The following is a 16,575-nucleotide window of genomic DNA, read 5'->3' on the forward strand; positions in this document are numbered from 1 at the left end:
GCTCTGTTTACAGCATACTTCCCAACAAACCCAATAAGCATAGAACAAGCAAACCCTTTTAGTAGAAATAATTTGTTAGAAGGCAAACTATAGGATGGGATATTAATTCTCTGGCCATGAGAGATGGAATGCAAACCTATTTGTAACCCTTACACAATGGAATCCACATACAATCCTGTCCCAGATGAGAAGCTATATAAATCATATAATTTGACTGAAGCTCAGGCTTTTCCTTCCTCTGTTTTTTACATTTATTGTAATCAGAGTGTGCAACAAGGATAAATGCTTGATGCCCTCCAGATGCTTTGGACTACAGCTCTCACCATGTCCAACCAGCATGAAAATTATACTTCTGGAACATCTGGAAGACATCAGGTTGCTTACTCTTAGTTCACAATAATTTTGAATTCTTCACTGACTTTTTTTTTTTAAGTTTTTATTGATAATAAAAAGAAAACAACAAAACCAACATAAATACATTGAAGCAACATACAAAACAAACACACATCAATTCAGTCCAATGACTGACTCTTAGAAGATATTTACAACGGTGGGTTATTTTTCATATTTCTATTTGTATCAATATTTACAGTCACCTATTTACTTAGTTGTATATATACATATATAATTGACTCCTTATTTACTTCTATGCATTTCTACTGAATACCCGAAAATCATCTTTATATTCCTATTTTTGCCTCCAGCCATCTTCACTGACTTTTTAAAGCTAATCTTGGGTCATTTCCAAATCAGAATCAAATCATGGCTTGAATGGGGCTGGGGGTTATGATTTGCAGAGTGGGCTTTTCAGATGTTAGAATAGACCCATGCTTTATGGCTAAGCCACCATCGTGGATTATTTAGATTTGGCCTTGGGTATGGCATTCAATTAAGCCAGGATAGCTTGGCAACCACATTATATTGCTGAATATTGTGTGTGAAATGGGACACCTTGACATGCCCAACAAACTGTTTTTTAAACCGGGTGGGCAACGTTTTGGTTGCTAAAGGCAATACTTAATGTTTTTCAGGATGGAGGTCTGCAAAGTGGCCATATGACATAAGCAAGAAGGGATTGCACAAGTCTCTTCTTGAAAACCTCCAGTTATGGAGCACAACTTCTGAAGGCAAGTTATTCCATTGGTTAATTCTGATTGTCAGAACATTTCTCCTTAGGTTCTAGGTTGGAACTCTCTTTGGTAGTCTTCCATCTGTTACAGAAGAAGATGGAGCTGTAATATATTCTCTATAAAAGAATCCCTGTTGATGGCTTTGTAGGAAAGGGGTTCATGGCCATTTCAATATCAATACATTGTACTCTACTGTAGTACAACAAATATGGCATTCCTGAATCAGCTTTTATTCCAACTTCCAAGCACTTCTCGCGCCTATTAGGCTTATTCAAAAGGGCTCTAAGGAACACATTTCCAATATAAGGTAATAATCTTACCTAATTAAGGCAATGTCATCAATAAGTCCACCTCTTCCATTGTAGACACTGGTTGCTTTTATTCCGAGCTTATTGCTTGCGACAGAAAGCAAATCAGACAATGTTCCATAAACAGCCACAACCTATACGAGAAAGTTAGTTTTTTCATTCGATACACACAGTTAGCTGCTTTAGATTTTTCATCCATTTATATTTTATACTAGCATGCACATCCATGTGCTGTGCAATGCTCTTGATCTGCTTCGAAGTCAGCCTGAGATAAGTTGCACCATTTTTTCCCCCCTGAAGAAGTGGATCAGCCTTAGAAAATCTGTGCTTCTTTCTCATTCTCAGTTTCCACAATGTAGATTGCAATAAGGAAATAATTTTACCTACACTTGAAATTTTATATATATATATATATATATATATATATATATATATATATATATATATATATATATATATATATATATATTTGATTTATATGCCGCCCTTCTCCGGAGACTCAGGGCGGCTTACAATGTGCTCAAGCAATAGCCTTCATCCTTTTGTATATTTATACAAAGTCAGCTTATTGCCCCCACAACTGGGTCCTCAATTTACCTACCTTAGAAAGGATGGAAGGCTGAGTCAACCTTGAGCCTTGGCGAGATTCGAACCTGCAGTAATTGCAGGCAGCTGGTCTTAATAACCACCTTAATAACAAGGTGCCTTAGACCACTGTACTACCAAGGCTCTTATCATTTAAGGCATTTTAGAGAACAGTCATTGTACCAATACCTTTTCCATTAAATGAAGTCAATTTCTAGATTCGTATTGGATCCAAACAGTGTCACGGTATTATCCTGCAGAATTAAGGGGCCGAGCTTGTGCCACCACAATGTAATTTATTTGTTTCAGTTTTCAGTAATAACCCACAATTGGCTGGGTTTGTGTAAACCATACTAGTCCTTGTTTAGTGTCTGCAATTGGAACTGGCAACTTGGTTATTTAAGCAAAGCAATAACAAAGTGAAATGCAACTCTGCTTATTTATTTATTTATTTTATTTTATTTTATTTTATTATTTTATTTTATTTTATTTTATTTTATTTTATTTTATTTTATTTTATTTTATTATTTTATTTTATTTTATTTTATTTTATTTTATTTATTTTATTTTATTTTATTTTATTTTATTTTATTTTATTTTATTTTATTTTATTTTATTTTATTTTATTATTTTATTTTATTTTATTTTATTTTATTTTATTTTATTTTATTTTATTTTATTTTATTTTATTTTATTATTTTATTTTATTTTATTTTATTTTATTGAATTTCTATACCGCCCTACTCCCGAAGGACTCAGGGCGGTGTACAGCCATGAAATAAAACACATAGATATACAAAATTTAAAATCAAATAAAATGAATTAAATAAATTTGGCCGAATTAATACCCATAATTTAAAATACCCATAATTTTAAAATACATTAAAAATTTAAAATTTACACTTAAAAGGGAGAAGATTTAGGCGAGGCCCGCTTGATGAAATAAAAGCGTCTTCAACTCGCGGCGGAAGGTGCGCAGATCCGGAATCCTCCGTATCTCTGGGGGGAGCTCATTCCAGATCGTCGGTGCCCCCACAGAGAAGGCTCTCCCCCTAGGGGCCGACAGCCGACATTGTTTGGCCGACACCTGGAGGAGCCCCTCTCTGTGGGAGCGTACTGGTCGGTGGGAGGCTGTTGGTGGTAGTAGGCAGTCCCGTAAATAACCAGGTCCTAAGCCATGGAGCGCTTTAAAGGTGGTAACCAGAACCTTGAAGCGCACCCGGAAGACCACCGGGAGCCAGTGCAGCTCGCGCAGGAGAGGTGTTACATGGGAGCTCCATGTTGCTCCCATAACCACCCGTGCGGCCGCACTCTGCGCCAGTTGGAGCTCCGGGTGCACCTCAAGGGGAGCCCCATGTAGAGAGCATTACAATAGTCCAGACGAGAGGTGACGAGGGCATGAGTGACTGTGCGTATGATCTTATTTCAGCTTTTCCAGATCTGCCCAGGTGGTAAATGCGAGGATTGTTCATAAAGTTACTTTTTCATCACTGTCATAACTTCAAACGGTCACTAAATGAGGCAGTTACTAAATGAGGCAGTCACTAAACAAGGACTACCTGTATTTCAAGGTGGTTTGTTTGGTTTTGACACAGCATCATCTGCAAACTGAGTGATTTATCTTTTTTTGTGTAAACGTGTATAGAACTATACCTTAAAAACAGAATATATATATATATGCTCAAGGTTGATTCAGCCCGAGAAACCGGAAGCATCACGGCAAGATTGGCTGGAGAAATAGCAGGCTTCGACGAGTCCCACAAAAATCCAGCCGGACAAACTGCTGTTGGGGTGTGTGTGTGTGTTTGGACTGGAACCGTCCTGTACGGACAGTGAAGAAGGAGAGGTGCCTTGGACAACCAAGAGGAACAGGCAAGTTCCTCGAAAGGTCGGACGCTGTTCTTCGAACTGGCGGTGGCAGTGGCCATTGAAAAATGACCGCTCTGAAGCTGGGGCAACCGGACTAAGTTGTTTGTGCAGGTGTGGTGTCTGAAAGAAGTGCTGGTATTGGGTGAGTGATTGACCAACTCACAGGTAAAAAAGAAAATTTTTAAAAACTTTAAAAGGTGTCCCAGAGTGGAAATGAGCGGCTAATTGGCACTTGGGAAAGTTAATGGAGGGAGAAGAACAAAGAGGAGGTTAAAATACTAAAGCCTAAGAAAGAAAATTTTACAACTGGATTTAAAATTGGATTTGGAGAAATTAAAAATAATAAAAGAAAAAGAAACCTGAGGGAAGGTACTTTTTAGGTGGATTAAAATATTTTTGACAGCTTGGATACTTAGTTGCTCTGAGAATATTGTGGATTTGAAAGAGACATCTGCTGGTGGAAAGTGAGTACTGCAATATTGGTGGGAAGACAAGAAAAAAACCCAGCTGTGCCTGTGATTTAATCTGGAAACTGTGAGAATTTTTAAGGAGTATCTATTTTTCTGAACTGCTTGGTTTCGACTCCCAACAATTGTGGAAAATAACAAAGCTTTAATTTGGAGTGGATTGGATAAATATTTGAATTGAATACCATTTGGAATTAAAAAGAGACTATATGGACTTTAGAATTTCAATTAAATATAAAGTAAAACTGTTAATTTTTTTAATTGACAATATGGAGTCAATATTGTCAATTCACACATCCAATTGACATCTTGGATGTGTGAAGAATTAATTGAGATGTTTAAAAATATGTGTGAATCACTAAAGGGTAATAAAAAGTTAGAAATTTTGCTGGAACTTACAGAGCAGGAAAAAGAGAGTATAAGTGAGGAGCAAGAAAATAATACTGAAAGAAAAGGAATTGAAAGCAAAAAGCAATTAAATGATTTCACTGGGATTAACAGTGGCAAAAAAAGAGTGGATAGGGGGGAATATTCCCCCAAAAAGAATCAAACAAAGGGAAAAGAAGGAAAAAGTAGAAAGAGTAGGAGAAAACTTGGGGAGAATTACTCGAGTAATATATTTAAAAGTGAGAAAAAGGATTCAGGAAAAAAGACATAATAAATATAAAAATAAAAAAAAGAAGAAGGAGAAGTTAAAAGAATGGGATAAAAGGAGGAAATTACTAAGAAGTGGAATTTTGGAGAGACCAAGAGAAAATTGTTAAAGAGGGGAAGAATAGTGGAAAGGAGAAAGATTTAAGGGAATTGTATTAATATTATTAATTGTGGAAGTCAATTAAGTTAAACAATTTTAATGTAAGAAGTCAATATGATGATGTATATTGCTTATAGTAAAACAGACTAGCAGATGAAATATGAAGTGGTAATTGGGTTTAATTATGAAGACAAGATAAATTAAAATTGAAATGTTAAAAAGTGGGATGGGGATTTTCAAAAATATATGCTGTAAATGAAGAAATAAGATAATTAATTGATGTTATTGTAAGAAATTAGGAATCAAGGGAGATAATGATACTGTTTATGTATTATGTATTAAGAAGAGAGTAAGATAAGATGTGGATAGCTAATTATGTTAAATTTTAATGTTTTAATGTAAGAATTGAACATGATGACATATATTGTGTATAGTTGAAAAATGGGGAATTTTGAGAAATATATTTAGCAAATGGAGAAACAAGACAATTAATTGATGTTATTGTAAGAAATTAGCAGTTAAAGGGTGGATAGTGATACAGTTGATGTATTATGTATTAAGAAGAGATTAAGATAAGATAAAGAAATATGGAAAGAATATTATGGCCAAAATTGGAAATATGTAAAAAAAAAAAATTTCGGGGGGAGGGGGGAGGAGAGATGAAATAACAAGACATGGTGAAAAATGATAGATTTGTGATAAAGACTTATATAAAAGAGATGAATATGGAAAAAGCGATGTATAAGATGTGACCTGGTCAACATTCTGTTCATAAAATATGTATAATGTAAGAAAAATTTTAACAAAACTTGTTTACAAAAACAAAAACAAAAAGGTCGACTCAGCCTTCCATCCTTCCGAGGTCAGTAAAATGAGGATCCAGATTGTTGGGGGCAAGAGGCTGACTCTGTAAAACCGCTTAGAGAGGGCTGGAAAGCAGTGTGAAGCGGTATATAAGTCTAAGTGCTATGGCTATAAAAAGTAGAGTATTGTACATATTAAATACATTGTGCAGCTGATAAAAGCAACCAGTGGAAGTATTTCCAAATTGGGAAGATTCTTCTTGTTGGATGCTTATCCTACGGTCGGGTAGGAAATATATAGAAAACTATGTTCTGTAACTTTAACTGCTACAAGATGACTAATTGGCTGTGCTAAGCAGACATAAAAGAAGGCAGGAAGTTCATTCACTTCTGCTCCTGCTATTAGAAGGTTGAACTGCTGAAAGGAACTGTGTCTGTGTTACTGAAGAGAACTGGAATTGTAAGCAAACTATGTTTTTCTGTTGAACCGTGATTATTTGAAGAAGTGTTATCTTTGTTTTGAGAAGCCAAGTTTGTTTTTTTTTACTACAAGTAAAGACTGTTTATTTTTCTTTAAACGTTCAGAGTCTGTGAGTATCTGTGTGTTTTGCTAAGCAACGTTATCTATTCGCTGTCTGGTCCGTTGCACCACTTTGCAGAGGGCAGTTTTACCCTCAACACTTCTGAGTTACAAATGATTTCAGAACAGTCCCATTATTAATTGAAGGAAGCTGGGCCACTAAGCAATCAGAAGACAAAATGATTTCAAAACTGTTAAGAGGCCATATCAATATTAGATGAAGGGATGGTGGAGATTGAATCACCTCCTATAGAATTCTCCAGCTTTATCGCTGGAGATAATTTTCTCTTTTTTTCTTCTTAAACTTTTATGTCCTCCAATATTGATGTTTATAACTTCGGTGTATGCTAGAAGGCAACGAAGTCTACCGCGGCAGATGGAGGATTGCTCCTGTTTTATTTTGTGCGTCTCTCAACCACAGATGGGAAATCACATCCTGTGCCTGTCATTTGTTTTCCATTCCCAACAAGGTAAAGCACAGATTCGTATGTCAAAGACCATCATTTTAAAACGCCAGTCACTTCATAAACCCAAAGCAACAGGGTTCCACAGGTGCTGGCTGATCTGATGCACGAAATTAAAAAAAACAAAAAACAAAATCCCCAGTCATCCGCTGTTTATAATCCAGAGTTTCCATACCTGTTCCCAATCACAGCCCTGCCACCTGTTGTTAAGAGTGAGCAGAAACAGCAGTCAGAAAAACTTTTGATCGGTCCAAACGTCATCCCACCATTTCCTAGCCAGCCCTCCAGGGTCCACACTCCATCAAAATGAGCAAACGTCAACCGGGAGGAATATCTGGGAAATTTCAAGTGGCAAAGTTCTCCAGAAGTTCCTCGCCTGTCCTAAAAATCGATCAGGGCTCGAGCTGTGCATTATGTCAATGACAAACAGGATGCTGTTTCTCTTTAGCTGGTGTAAAGCATATCTGAATTGAAATATTTCTTGAGGGAAAAAAAAGAGCTACAAATAACCTAACCCCCTCCAAGCTTTTTTAAAAATATATATTTTATGGAATGAAACTTACTGCTAAACTTTTTGTAAAAAATGATGGAAGTCTTCTATTTTAAGACATTGCAATTTAATACATTTTCACACAATTACCTAATTCACGTGAGGCACTAAACATGTGATTGGTCGCCACACTATAAAAAAGATGTTGAGACTCTAGAAAGAGTGCAGAGAAGAGCAACCAGGATGATTAGGGGACTGGAGGATAAAACATACGATGAACAGTTACAGGAACACGGCATGGCTAGTCTAGTGAAGAGAAGGACCAGGGGAGACATGATGGCAGTCTTCCAATATTTGAGGGGCTGCCACACAGAGGAGGGAGTCAAGCTATTTTCCAAAGCACCTGAAGGCCAGACAAGGAATAATGGATGGAAACTGAACAAGGAGATATTCAACCTAGAAATAAGGAGACATTTTCTGACAGTGAGAACAATCAACCCATGGAACAAAAGTTGCCTTCAAAAGTTGTGGGAGCTTCATCACTGGAGGCTTTCAAGAAGAGGCTGGACTGCCATCTCTCAGAAATGGCGTAGGGTCTCCTGCTTGGGCAGGGGGTTGGACTAGATGACCTACAAGGTCCCTTCCAACTCTGTTAATCTGTTGCTATCAGCATCCTTCACCGGCTGATTTATTGAATTTAAGCTCAACTTCCAAAACCAGGAAAATCAACTTCTGTGCTACAAGATACCGGAAGTTCTCGATTTACGGCCAGAATTAGGGCCAGAATTTCCAAAGGCCATTGTTAAATGAGTAAGTGCTTCAAGGTGTTGGTTATCACCTTTAAAGTGCTCCATGGCATAGGACCTAGTTATCTTCGAGATCGCCTGCTGCTATCAATGGCCTCCCATCGACCTGTGCGCTCCCACAGAGAGGGCCTCCTCGGGGTGCCATCAGCCAAACAATGTAGGCTGGTGACCCCCCCGGGGAGGGCCTTTTCTGTGGGGGCACCCACTCTCTGGAACCAACTGCCCCCAGAGATAAGGAGAATCCAAGACCTCGGTGCCTTCCGCCGTGCCCTTAAAACTTTCTTTTTTCAGCAAGCCGGGCTGGCTTAACACTTTTAAATGTTTTTAATCGGTTTGTCATTGTTTTTTAATTACGGGGCCAAATTTATATATCTTTTTAATAGTATTTTAATGTTTATAGTCTATGTTTTTATCTGGTTGTACACTGCCCTGAGTCCTCAGGGAGAAGGGCGGTATATAAATTTGATATAAAATAAAAAATAAAATAAAACAATTTAAAAACACTTTTTTTTGCTATGATTGATAAGCAAATCACTGCAATTCTTAAGTGAATCATGTCATGAGGCGAATCCCACTTCCCTCACTGACTTTGCCTGTCAGAAACCAGCTGAGATGGTCACAAATGGTGATCGCGTGACCCTGAGATGCTTCAACTGTGGTAAATACATGTCACCTGCCAGGCGCCCAAATTTTGAATATGTCTCCATGCAGATGACATGGCGGTCATAAATAGAATCATAAATAGAATCTATCACTTTTTTCATTCAGTGCTATCATAATTTCGAACGGTCAATAAAAATGGTTGTAAATCAAGGACTACCTGTATGATGGTGATTACAATCCAGGATATTTCAAAAAAAAAAAAACAAACCTAGGAAAGATTTTCTTAAATCTTTATTTTAGCTTTCGCAGGCTCTCTTTATAAACTTTTGCCACAGCCATAAGCAGGGCAAAAGCTTGTTGTGACTGTCACAGCTTAGAAGAGTCACATTCAAATCTTAAACTCTGCTTCATTTATTACACTCTGAATCATAAGAGAGTGAGTGGAAGGCAGTGGTGGATTTCAAATGTTTTTACTATCGGTTCCGTGGGTGTGGCTTGGTGGGTGTGGCAGGGGAAGGATACTGTAAAATCTCCATTCCCTCCCCAATCCAGGGGAAGGTTACTGCAAAATCCCCATTTCCTCCCGATCAGCTGGGACTTGGGAGGCAGAGAATAGATGGGGGTGGGGCCAGACAGAATTTTTACTACCGGTCCTCCGAACTACTCAAAATTTCCGCTACCGGTTCTCCAGAACTGGTCAGAACCTGCTGAGTACCACCTCTGATGGAAGGAATGAAATTTAGACAACGGACAGCTGTTTCCAAATAATTAGTCCTTGATGCACATCATCAGAAAAAGAATTTGTGGGAAAAAACACTGTACAAACAAAACACTGGAAATAGTAAAGACAAACTCTGTTTTGCATTCAGATCTTAACCCTCCATACCAGGGGTCTCCAACCTTGGCGTCTTTAAAACTTGTGGACTTCAATTCCCAGAGTTCCTCAGCCAGCTTTGCTTAAAGTTGCCATGGTTGGAAACAGGGTGGATTTGATTTAAATCAAGTTGATTTAAATCACGATTTAAATCATGATTTAAATCACTAGTAAAAAGGCTTGATTTAAATCAACTCGATTTAAATCATAATTTTTAAAGAGCAACTGTCATCTCTGCTACTCCTTTGACCCGCTGTTGACTCACCGATAGTCCCAGCGTTGCAGAATATACAGCCTCATGCTACAGAACTAAGCTCCATTTCATGCTGAATAAACTAAATGATTTATGTATCTTAAATAGAAAACTATCTTATGATAGATTTTTACCCCCAAAGTTTTTTATTAAAATAAATTCGATAAAAATCAAAAAAATCTGATTTTTTTGATTTTTTTTAAAAAAATCATTGATTTTTATCCACTCTTGTTGGAAACCCCTGCTCCATACAATATTGCTTTTCTCATTCCTGCTTGTTGACTTATTATTAGATTATGACAGCAAAGAAGTAAATCTTACGGATTACTTACACTCCAGTGACAACTCAAGAGTTCCTAGGACAGAGTCTTGTATACTCTGCTGACCTGTAATAGGGTTTGGTTGGTTGATTGGATGGATGTTTACATGTGATCTCAATCATTATGGCTTGTTAATCAGGGAGTTATGATTTAGCATCTTGGGGAAATTTGACCATGTACTTACCCAACCAACTGAAGCCAAAAGAATACCAGTATTTGGCACAGGAAGAATGAAAAGGCTAGGGATCAAGATGACAACAATTTGTTGGGACTGAAGGCAAATGGACGTGTCCCAGGATTAATGTTGTAGGATCCAGTCTGGTTCGGTCACCAGGACCAGAGGATTAGTATCCTGAGCTTTCAGACTCATGTTGAAGCCCATCTTCAGGGAGATTCTCTCTAGCAGAGTGTGTGATGTTCTGTGTGTGATATTTATATGGTGCCTGGTTGTGTGTGGCTTTTTAGTTGATGGGGTATTGATGGCTGGCTTTTAAGCTGTTGGCTGTTATTTCCTTGTGCACAAGGCAACAACAGCCAACAAACAGCAGCCCAATCAACAACTAAAAAACCACACACAAGCAGGCATTATATAAATACCACACAAAGAATAGCCCAAAACACACACTTTGCTAGAGAGAAATTTCCTGAAGATGGGCTCCAGCATCGAAAGCTTGGAAGATTAAACCTCTGGTCCCAGTGACCGTCCTAGATCAGATCCTACAATTTGTGGCGATTATAATTTACTGAAACAGCCACAGCATTAATACATTACATTAACCATAGAATTGTAAAAGAAAGATACCGAATAATTCCCTCAACACGGTCAAACTATTCACTAAGTCTGCACTACTATTAATCTTCTCATCGTTCCCATCACCCTTTTCCTCCCACTTATGACTGTATGACTGTAACTTTTTTGCTTGTATCTTTACGATTTATAGACTGTTTCCTAATATGATTTGATTGCTTATTTGTACCCTATGACTATCATTAAGTGTTGTACCTTAGGATTCTTGATGAGTGTATCTTTTCTTTTATGTACACTGAGAACACATGCAACAAGACAAATTCCTTGTGTGTCCAATCACACCTGGCCAATAAAATTCTATTCTATTCTATTCTATTCTATTCTATTCTATTCTATTCTATTCTATTCTATTCTATTCTATTCTATTCTATTCTATTCTATTCTACTCTACTCTACTCTACTCTACTCTACTCTATATTCTATTCTATTCTATTCTATTCTATTCTATTCTATTCTATTCTATTCTATTCTATTCTATTCTACTCTACTCTACTCTACTCTACTCTATATTCTATTCTATTCTATTCTATTCTATTCTATTCTATTCTATTCTATTCTACCGCAGGCAAGCAAACAGTTGATTTAATAAGTTGCTGGACAAGTACGACTAAAGATAATAACTGAATTCACACATCGTGCTAAGCCAAAATCTAACCACAACATCCTGTGATGTGAGAACCCAACCATACTCTCAAGGAATCTGATAAGAGAGATTGCTGCTAGAATAAAGCTACAACATATTCCATGGATGCCCAAACTATACATCGGTAAATGAATACAAATATTGCACAATGATGTAGCTATTTTGGAAAAGAAAAAAAATCTATTTTGGTACGAGCTAGACTTTTGGAATTTTTCACTGCACTGGGAAGATGGAGGAAAGCAACACAATATTGTTTGAATATGAAACTGCATTCTTCTCCTTAAAAACAGTGTGCGGAAGAAGAAAAAATATTTTGGGAGGAAGCCTAGCTCCATTTTATCAAAATAAATATACACAGGTTATTTGTACAGCTGGGTGCTGACGCAGATCTTTTAAAGACTAAGTCCTGAGCAAACAGCATGTCTCCAAACAGATTTATAAGTGCACGACATTCATTAATTTATGCCTGTTCCTTGGTCCAGGAAAAAGTGATGCAAAGCTTGCATTTTCATTAATGTGAAAGGGAATTTTACTGGCACACAACCAGCCAAGTCACTGGCTAATTTCATACACAGTTCTAAAACATACCGTAATAGGCTAATCTGGAATTTGCTGTTAGGAAATTGTCCTAAATAAATGAACCTTAGGCCAATTTGTCCGTCGTCTGACTGCAATTCCTCCTGTTCCCTTCTCCTAAATCACGATCCTCTATTAATTAAACCTATGATAATTCAGTGCAATCTTTATAATCCTGTACATTTAATCCAGCAGCACTTAGGGAATGAGGGTAGGCAAACAAGGGAAGGAACTAAGCCTGCTGTATTGACAACTCAACTCCGAGTATAGCTCAACTCTGGCTAAGGGTACAAAATATTCCTAACTAGGAGAATTAGAAGATGTAGTGGCTGTATCTGCACAAAACATTATGCTTAAGCTAGGATTTCTGTGGCGCTGTGATTTGCATGCACCAGTCCATTTAATTTATGCATTGTGAAAAATGCAGAAAAATTCATTAACAGGTTAAGAGCGTTGTGTGAATGCAAACTTTCTTCCTTTTGCAATAACTGGTTTTAAATTACTGACTACCCACTAGGTAGAAGAGCAAAATTTAAATTAAATTGTTAACGATCAGCATCAGTTAATAGCACCTTTGGGGGAAGAAAGTGGTTTCAATCAAAAAGTAGATACTATTGTACATCACAGTTCTGATGGTTTGCATTTTTTTATCAAAGCAACCATTTATTTTGTGGATTCCGTGTAACGTGATGTTCTACAGCACTGTGCATCAAAAATGCTTTGAATACTTATTTCTAATTTGAAGGTCATCGCTGAGTGAAATATAATGCAATCACCAGAAAAGGAATAGGATAAGTATTAATTACTTTATTGTGGGCTAAACATCAAATTGCAATGAAACATACTAAGAACACTATACACAGCTGGTCTGAAAAAGGTGAGGACAGGAATTTGATGGCTTGCAAAGAGTTTTCTTTCCTTATGGTGTTCTTTCAGATTTTTGCAGGTCAGATATGCTAGCCCAGGAGTCTGCAACCTTAAACACTCAAAGAGCCATTTGGGCCCATTTGCCACAGAAAAGAAAACACCAGGAGCCACAGAACCTGGGTGGGCGTGGCCAACTCGATGTCACTCACTTCCACCGGTCACATGACACCCGCCTAGCCACGGCTATCCAGCCGGTCATTAGGGCAGAGAACCAGTTGTTAAAAAACACGGAGTCACCAAATCCTTTTGACATCTCTCCCCTTCCTCCCTCTCCTCCCCCCCTCTCCCTGTCTCTGCCCTGGCCGCTTCTCCATCTCCCACCGTTGCCCTTACCTTCTCAGACCAGGCGAGGAGTGACTGGGAGGGGAAGGCGAGGGGCGGGGCCAGCCAGTGTTGGGATCACCTGACAGGGAGCCACAGCAGAGGGCCAAAAGAGCCACATGCGGCTCCGGGGCCGTAGGTTGCTGACCCCAGCACTAGCCAATATACAGCCACTGCCTCTATTTTCATATTCTCATGTCTTCCAGATCTGTCGAACAACACATTTCGTCACTCTTCATAGGAGTGAAACCAGGAATGGGAGTGCCAAATCAGGTGGCTGCCCTCATCTGATTAATCCCAATTTCCAAACAGGATGAGAGCTGGTTAAACCAAGCCTGGTGGCTCAGCAGACTAAAAGCATTGTGATTAACACCAGATGCCTGCAATTACTGCAGGTTCGAATCTCGCCAAGGCTCAAGGTTGACTCAGCCTTCCATCCTTTCTAAGGTAGGTAAATTGAGGACCCAGTTGTGGGGGCAATAAGCTGACTTTGTATAAATATACAAAAGAATGAAGGCTATTGCTTAGCGCATTGTAAGCCGCCCTGAGTCTCCGGAGAAGGGTGGCATATAAATCAAATTTTTTTAAAAAAAAATCCTTGGGGGGGATAGGAGACCACCAGGAAATCCTAGGGCTGTAGCCAAGATCATAAAGTTTAAAACAAAAAACGAAAAAAAGCGAAGCCAGTCACCTCCACCTCCCCCCCCACCCCTCAAAAAACCACCACCTAGGTTTCTCTTCTTGCAAAGAGAGACTTCCTCATCCCCTTTCTGGGAAGGTGGCCAGCTCAGAGAAGGGTGGGGTGGAATTCCAGGCAACCCTGGAGGAAGTAGCTCCAAAATTTCTGGGGGAGAAGAATTCCAAAGGAAGCTAAAAGTAGACCTTAGTTGGTTGCAAGCCTGTCTGAGCCTTTTCCAGCTCAGTGCTACTACTCCAAAGAGTGTCCGCCTTTGGCAACTTTTAAGACTTGTGGACTTCAACTCCCAGAATTCCCCACTACTCCAAAGAGTGTCCGCCTTTGGCAACTTTTAAGACTTGGGGAATTCTGGGAGTTGAAGTCCACAAGTCTTAAAAGTGGCCAAGCTTGGACCTCTCTTCCATCCATCTGAGCATTTTTCACTCTCATCAAATCCAATGGGAATTGCTGCCTAGGATTCCCAGGAGAGAGAAAAAAAACCCCCAAAACTTCCATCTGCAGCTCCAGCAGCTTTCCTACCCGGCTTTTTTCCCTATTGGAGGCTATAATAGAGACTCTATTGCACTAGAGACCTCCTGATGTCTCCCCCGATGATAGCCTGGGTAGGTGGCTCAGTGGGCTAAGACACTGAGCTTGTCGATCAGAAAGGTCGGCAGTTCGCCGGTTCGAATCCCTAGTGAGTGAGCAGAGGGGGGGTTGGACTAGATGACCTCTAAGGTTCCCTTCTAATTCTGTTACTGTAATGCACCCAGAATCAAAAAGAGGGGCTTCTTTCCCCGGCTTACCTTCCCATTTCTGGGGCTGCCATTAACAAACAGTGTGACTCTCTTCATGTCCTCCCTCTGTTACCAGCCTGGCTACAAACCCGGAAGAGTGGCGCCCTTAACCAACAGGCCCACCCACCAATCCGCCACCCTGCTTGTTTTTTTTCCCTCTGCCCAATCGGATTCAAAGGAAAATGAGGTTGGGGGCGGGACTTTTAGGCTGGGGAGGCGGGTCCGTCCGTGCGATTGGCTTTTTCCAGGAGGCAGAAAGGGCGGGGCTTACGGAGAAGGGCGGGGCAGGCAGACTCCTCGTCTTTTTCCTCCTCCTCCTCTTCTCCGAAAGGCGAGCCTCGCTCCTCATTGGCCAGACTAGTATCACGTGACGCTCCAACCAACCGTTCTTTCATCGTTGCTGAACGAACAAAACCCATCCGCCGGGCCGGGATTTCTTCCAAGGGGAGGAGAAAAAATAGTCCGCGACTGGCCTGCTTGATTTGTCTCCTTCAGCGGCGGAGGAGAGGGCAGGCATCCCCAGTGGTTTCCCTATCTGAGGCCGGTGGACCGTCTCTCGGGCTCCGTTTGGGTGGAGAGAGAAGGAGCCTCCTCCTCCTCGCGGCGGAGGGATACACGGCTCTGGCAAGCGGTGAGAAAACGCTTTTGAATGAAGGGCGCGAGAGGAGGCCCGCCGGCGGCAGTTGGTTAGCGCCGAAGTCGTCGGATCGTGTTGTTTGAGCGCACCGAGGGCGCATCCTTTTGTATACTTACGGTAAGCCCAATAGCAGCCCTAAAAGCTTCGACGGATTAAATTTATGATAGAGAAGCTCTAAATTTACTGGTTTCCAAGCTTGGCCGCTTTAAGATGGGTGGACTTCAATTCCCAGAATTCCCCAGCCAGCTTTGCTGGCTGGGGAATTCTGGGAGTTGAAGTCCACCCATCTTAAAGGGGCCAAGCTTAAAAAACAAGTCAGTCTAAGGGCATTCCTTGTATATGCCAAGCTAAGAAGGAGAAAGCAAAGCACCTTCCCTTCTTTGGGAATGCACGTTTCATGTTGGTGTGCAGATGTGCAAGAGGGAGCGTGTGGCCAGATACAGAGGTTTTAGACACCTTCTTGGTCCAGAGTTTGCAATGCTTCTGAGATAGGGTGGGCCATTCATTTTCTCAAGGGACGGGACATGAGAAACTGGGACTTGTTGCCCCATCCAACAGGGCTGTGAAGGTGCGTAGGCATGCACGCGCATACATAAATTGGAAAAAAAAATAAAATAAAAGTCATCAGCAAAATAAAATGCAATGCAAGTTGTACTGCGGGGCATGACAGTTGCACTTATTTTGCGCTTGGTTTCTGATTTCCAAATGACCTCGTGTGGGCCAGACGGAGACAGATGTTGTCGTCATCAATTCGGATCTGAGCCTGGTGTCGAGGCCAATGAAGGACGACAGACACATTCTGTCACATGTGGTGGCAATGCCCCAAAGCAAAGACATATTGGGAACAGATAAGGAGATGGTTACAGGGGATAACAGGAGAACAA

At 39.9% G+C, this 16,575-nt stretch overlaps 1 protein-coding gene across 1 annotated transcript in view; it reads right to left on the bottom strand.

The window, feature by feature from the left end:
* The window catches only part of KCTD9 (potassium channel tetramerization domain containing 9), a 34,204-nt gene extending 19,070 nt beyond the window's left edge, over positions 1 to 15,134 (bottom strand). The window contains exons 1-2 of the mRNA XM_070952471.1: positions 15,064 to 15,134; positions 1,451 to 1,572 (exon numbers count right to left, since the gene is read on the bottom strand). Of these exons, the coding sequence (XP_070808572.1) occupies positions 1,451 to 1,572; positions 15,064 to 15,111 (170 nt within the window). The 5' untranslated portion in view covers positions 15,112 to 15,134. The remainder of the gene's footprint in view (positions 1 to 1,450; positions 1,573 to 15,063) is intronic.
* Positions 15,135 to 16,575: the final 1,441 nt, after the last annotated feature.

Source organism: Pituophis catenifer, unplaced genomic scaffold (genome assembly GCF_029215685.1).
Source record: "Pituophis catenifer annectens isolate HBS135680 unplaced genomic scaffold, rPitCat1.0.hap2 SCAF_12, whole genome shotgun sequence".
NCBI classification, from domain to species: Eukaryota; Metazoa; Chordata; class Lepidosauria; order Squamata; family Colubridae; genus Pituophis; species Pituophis catenifer.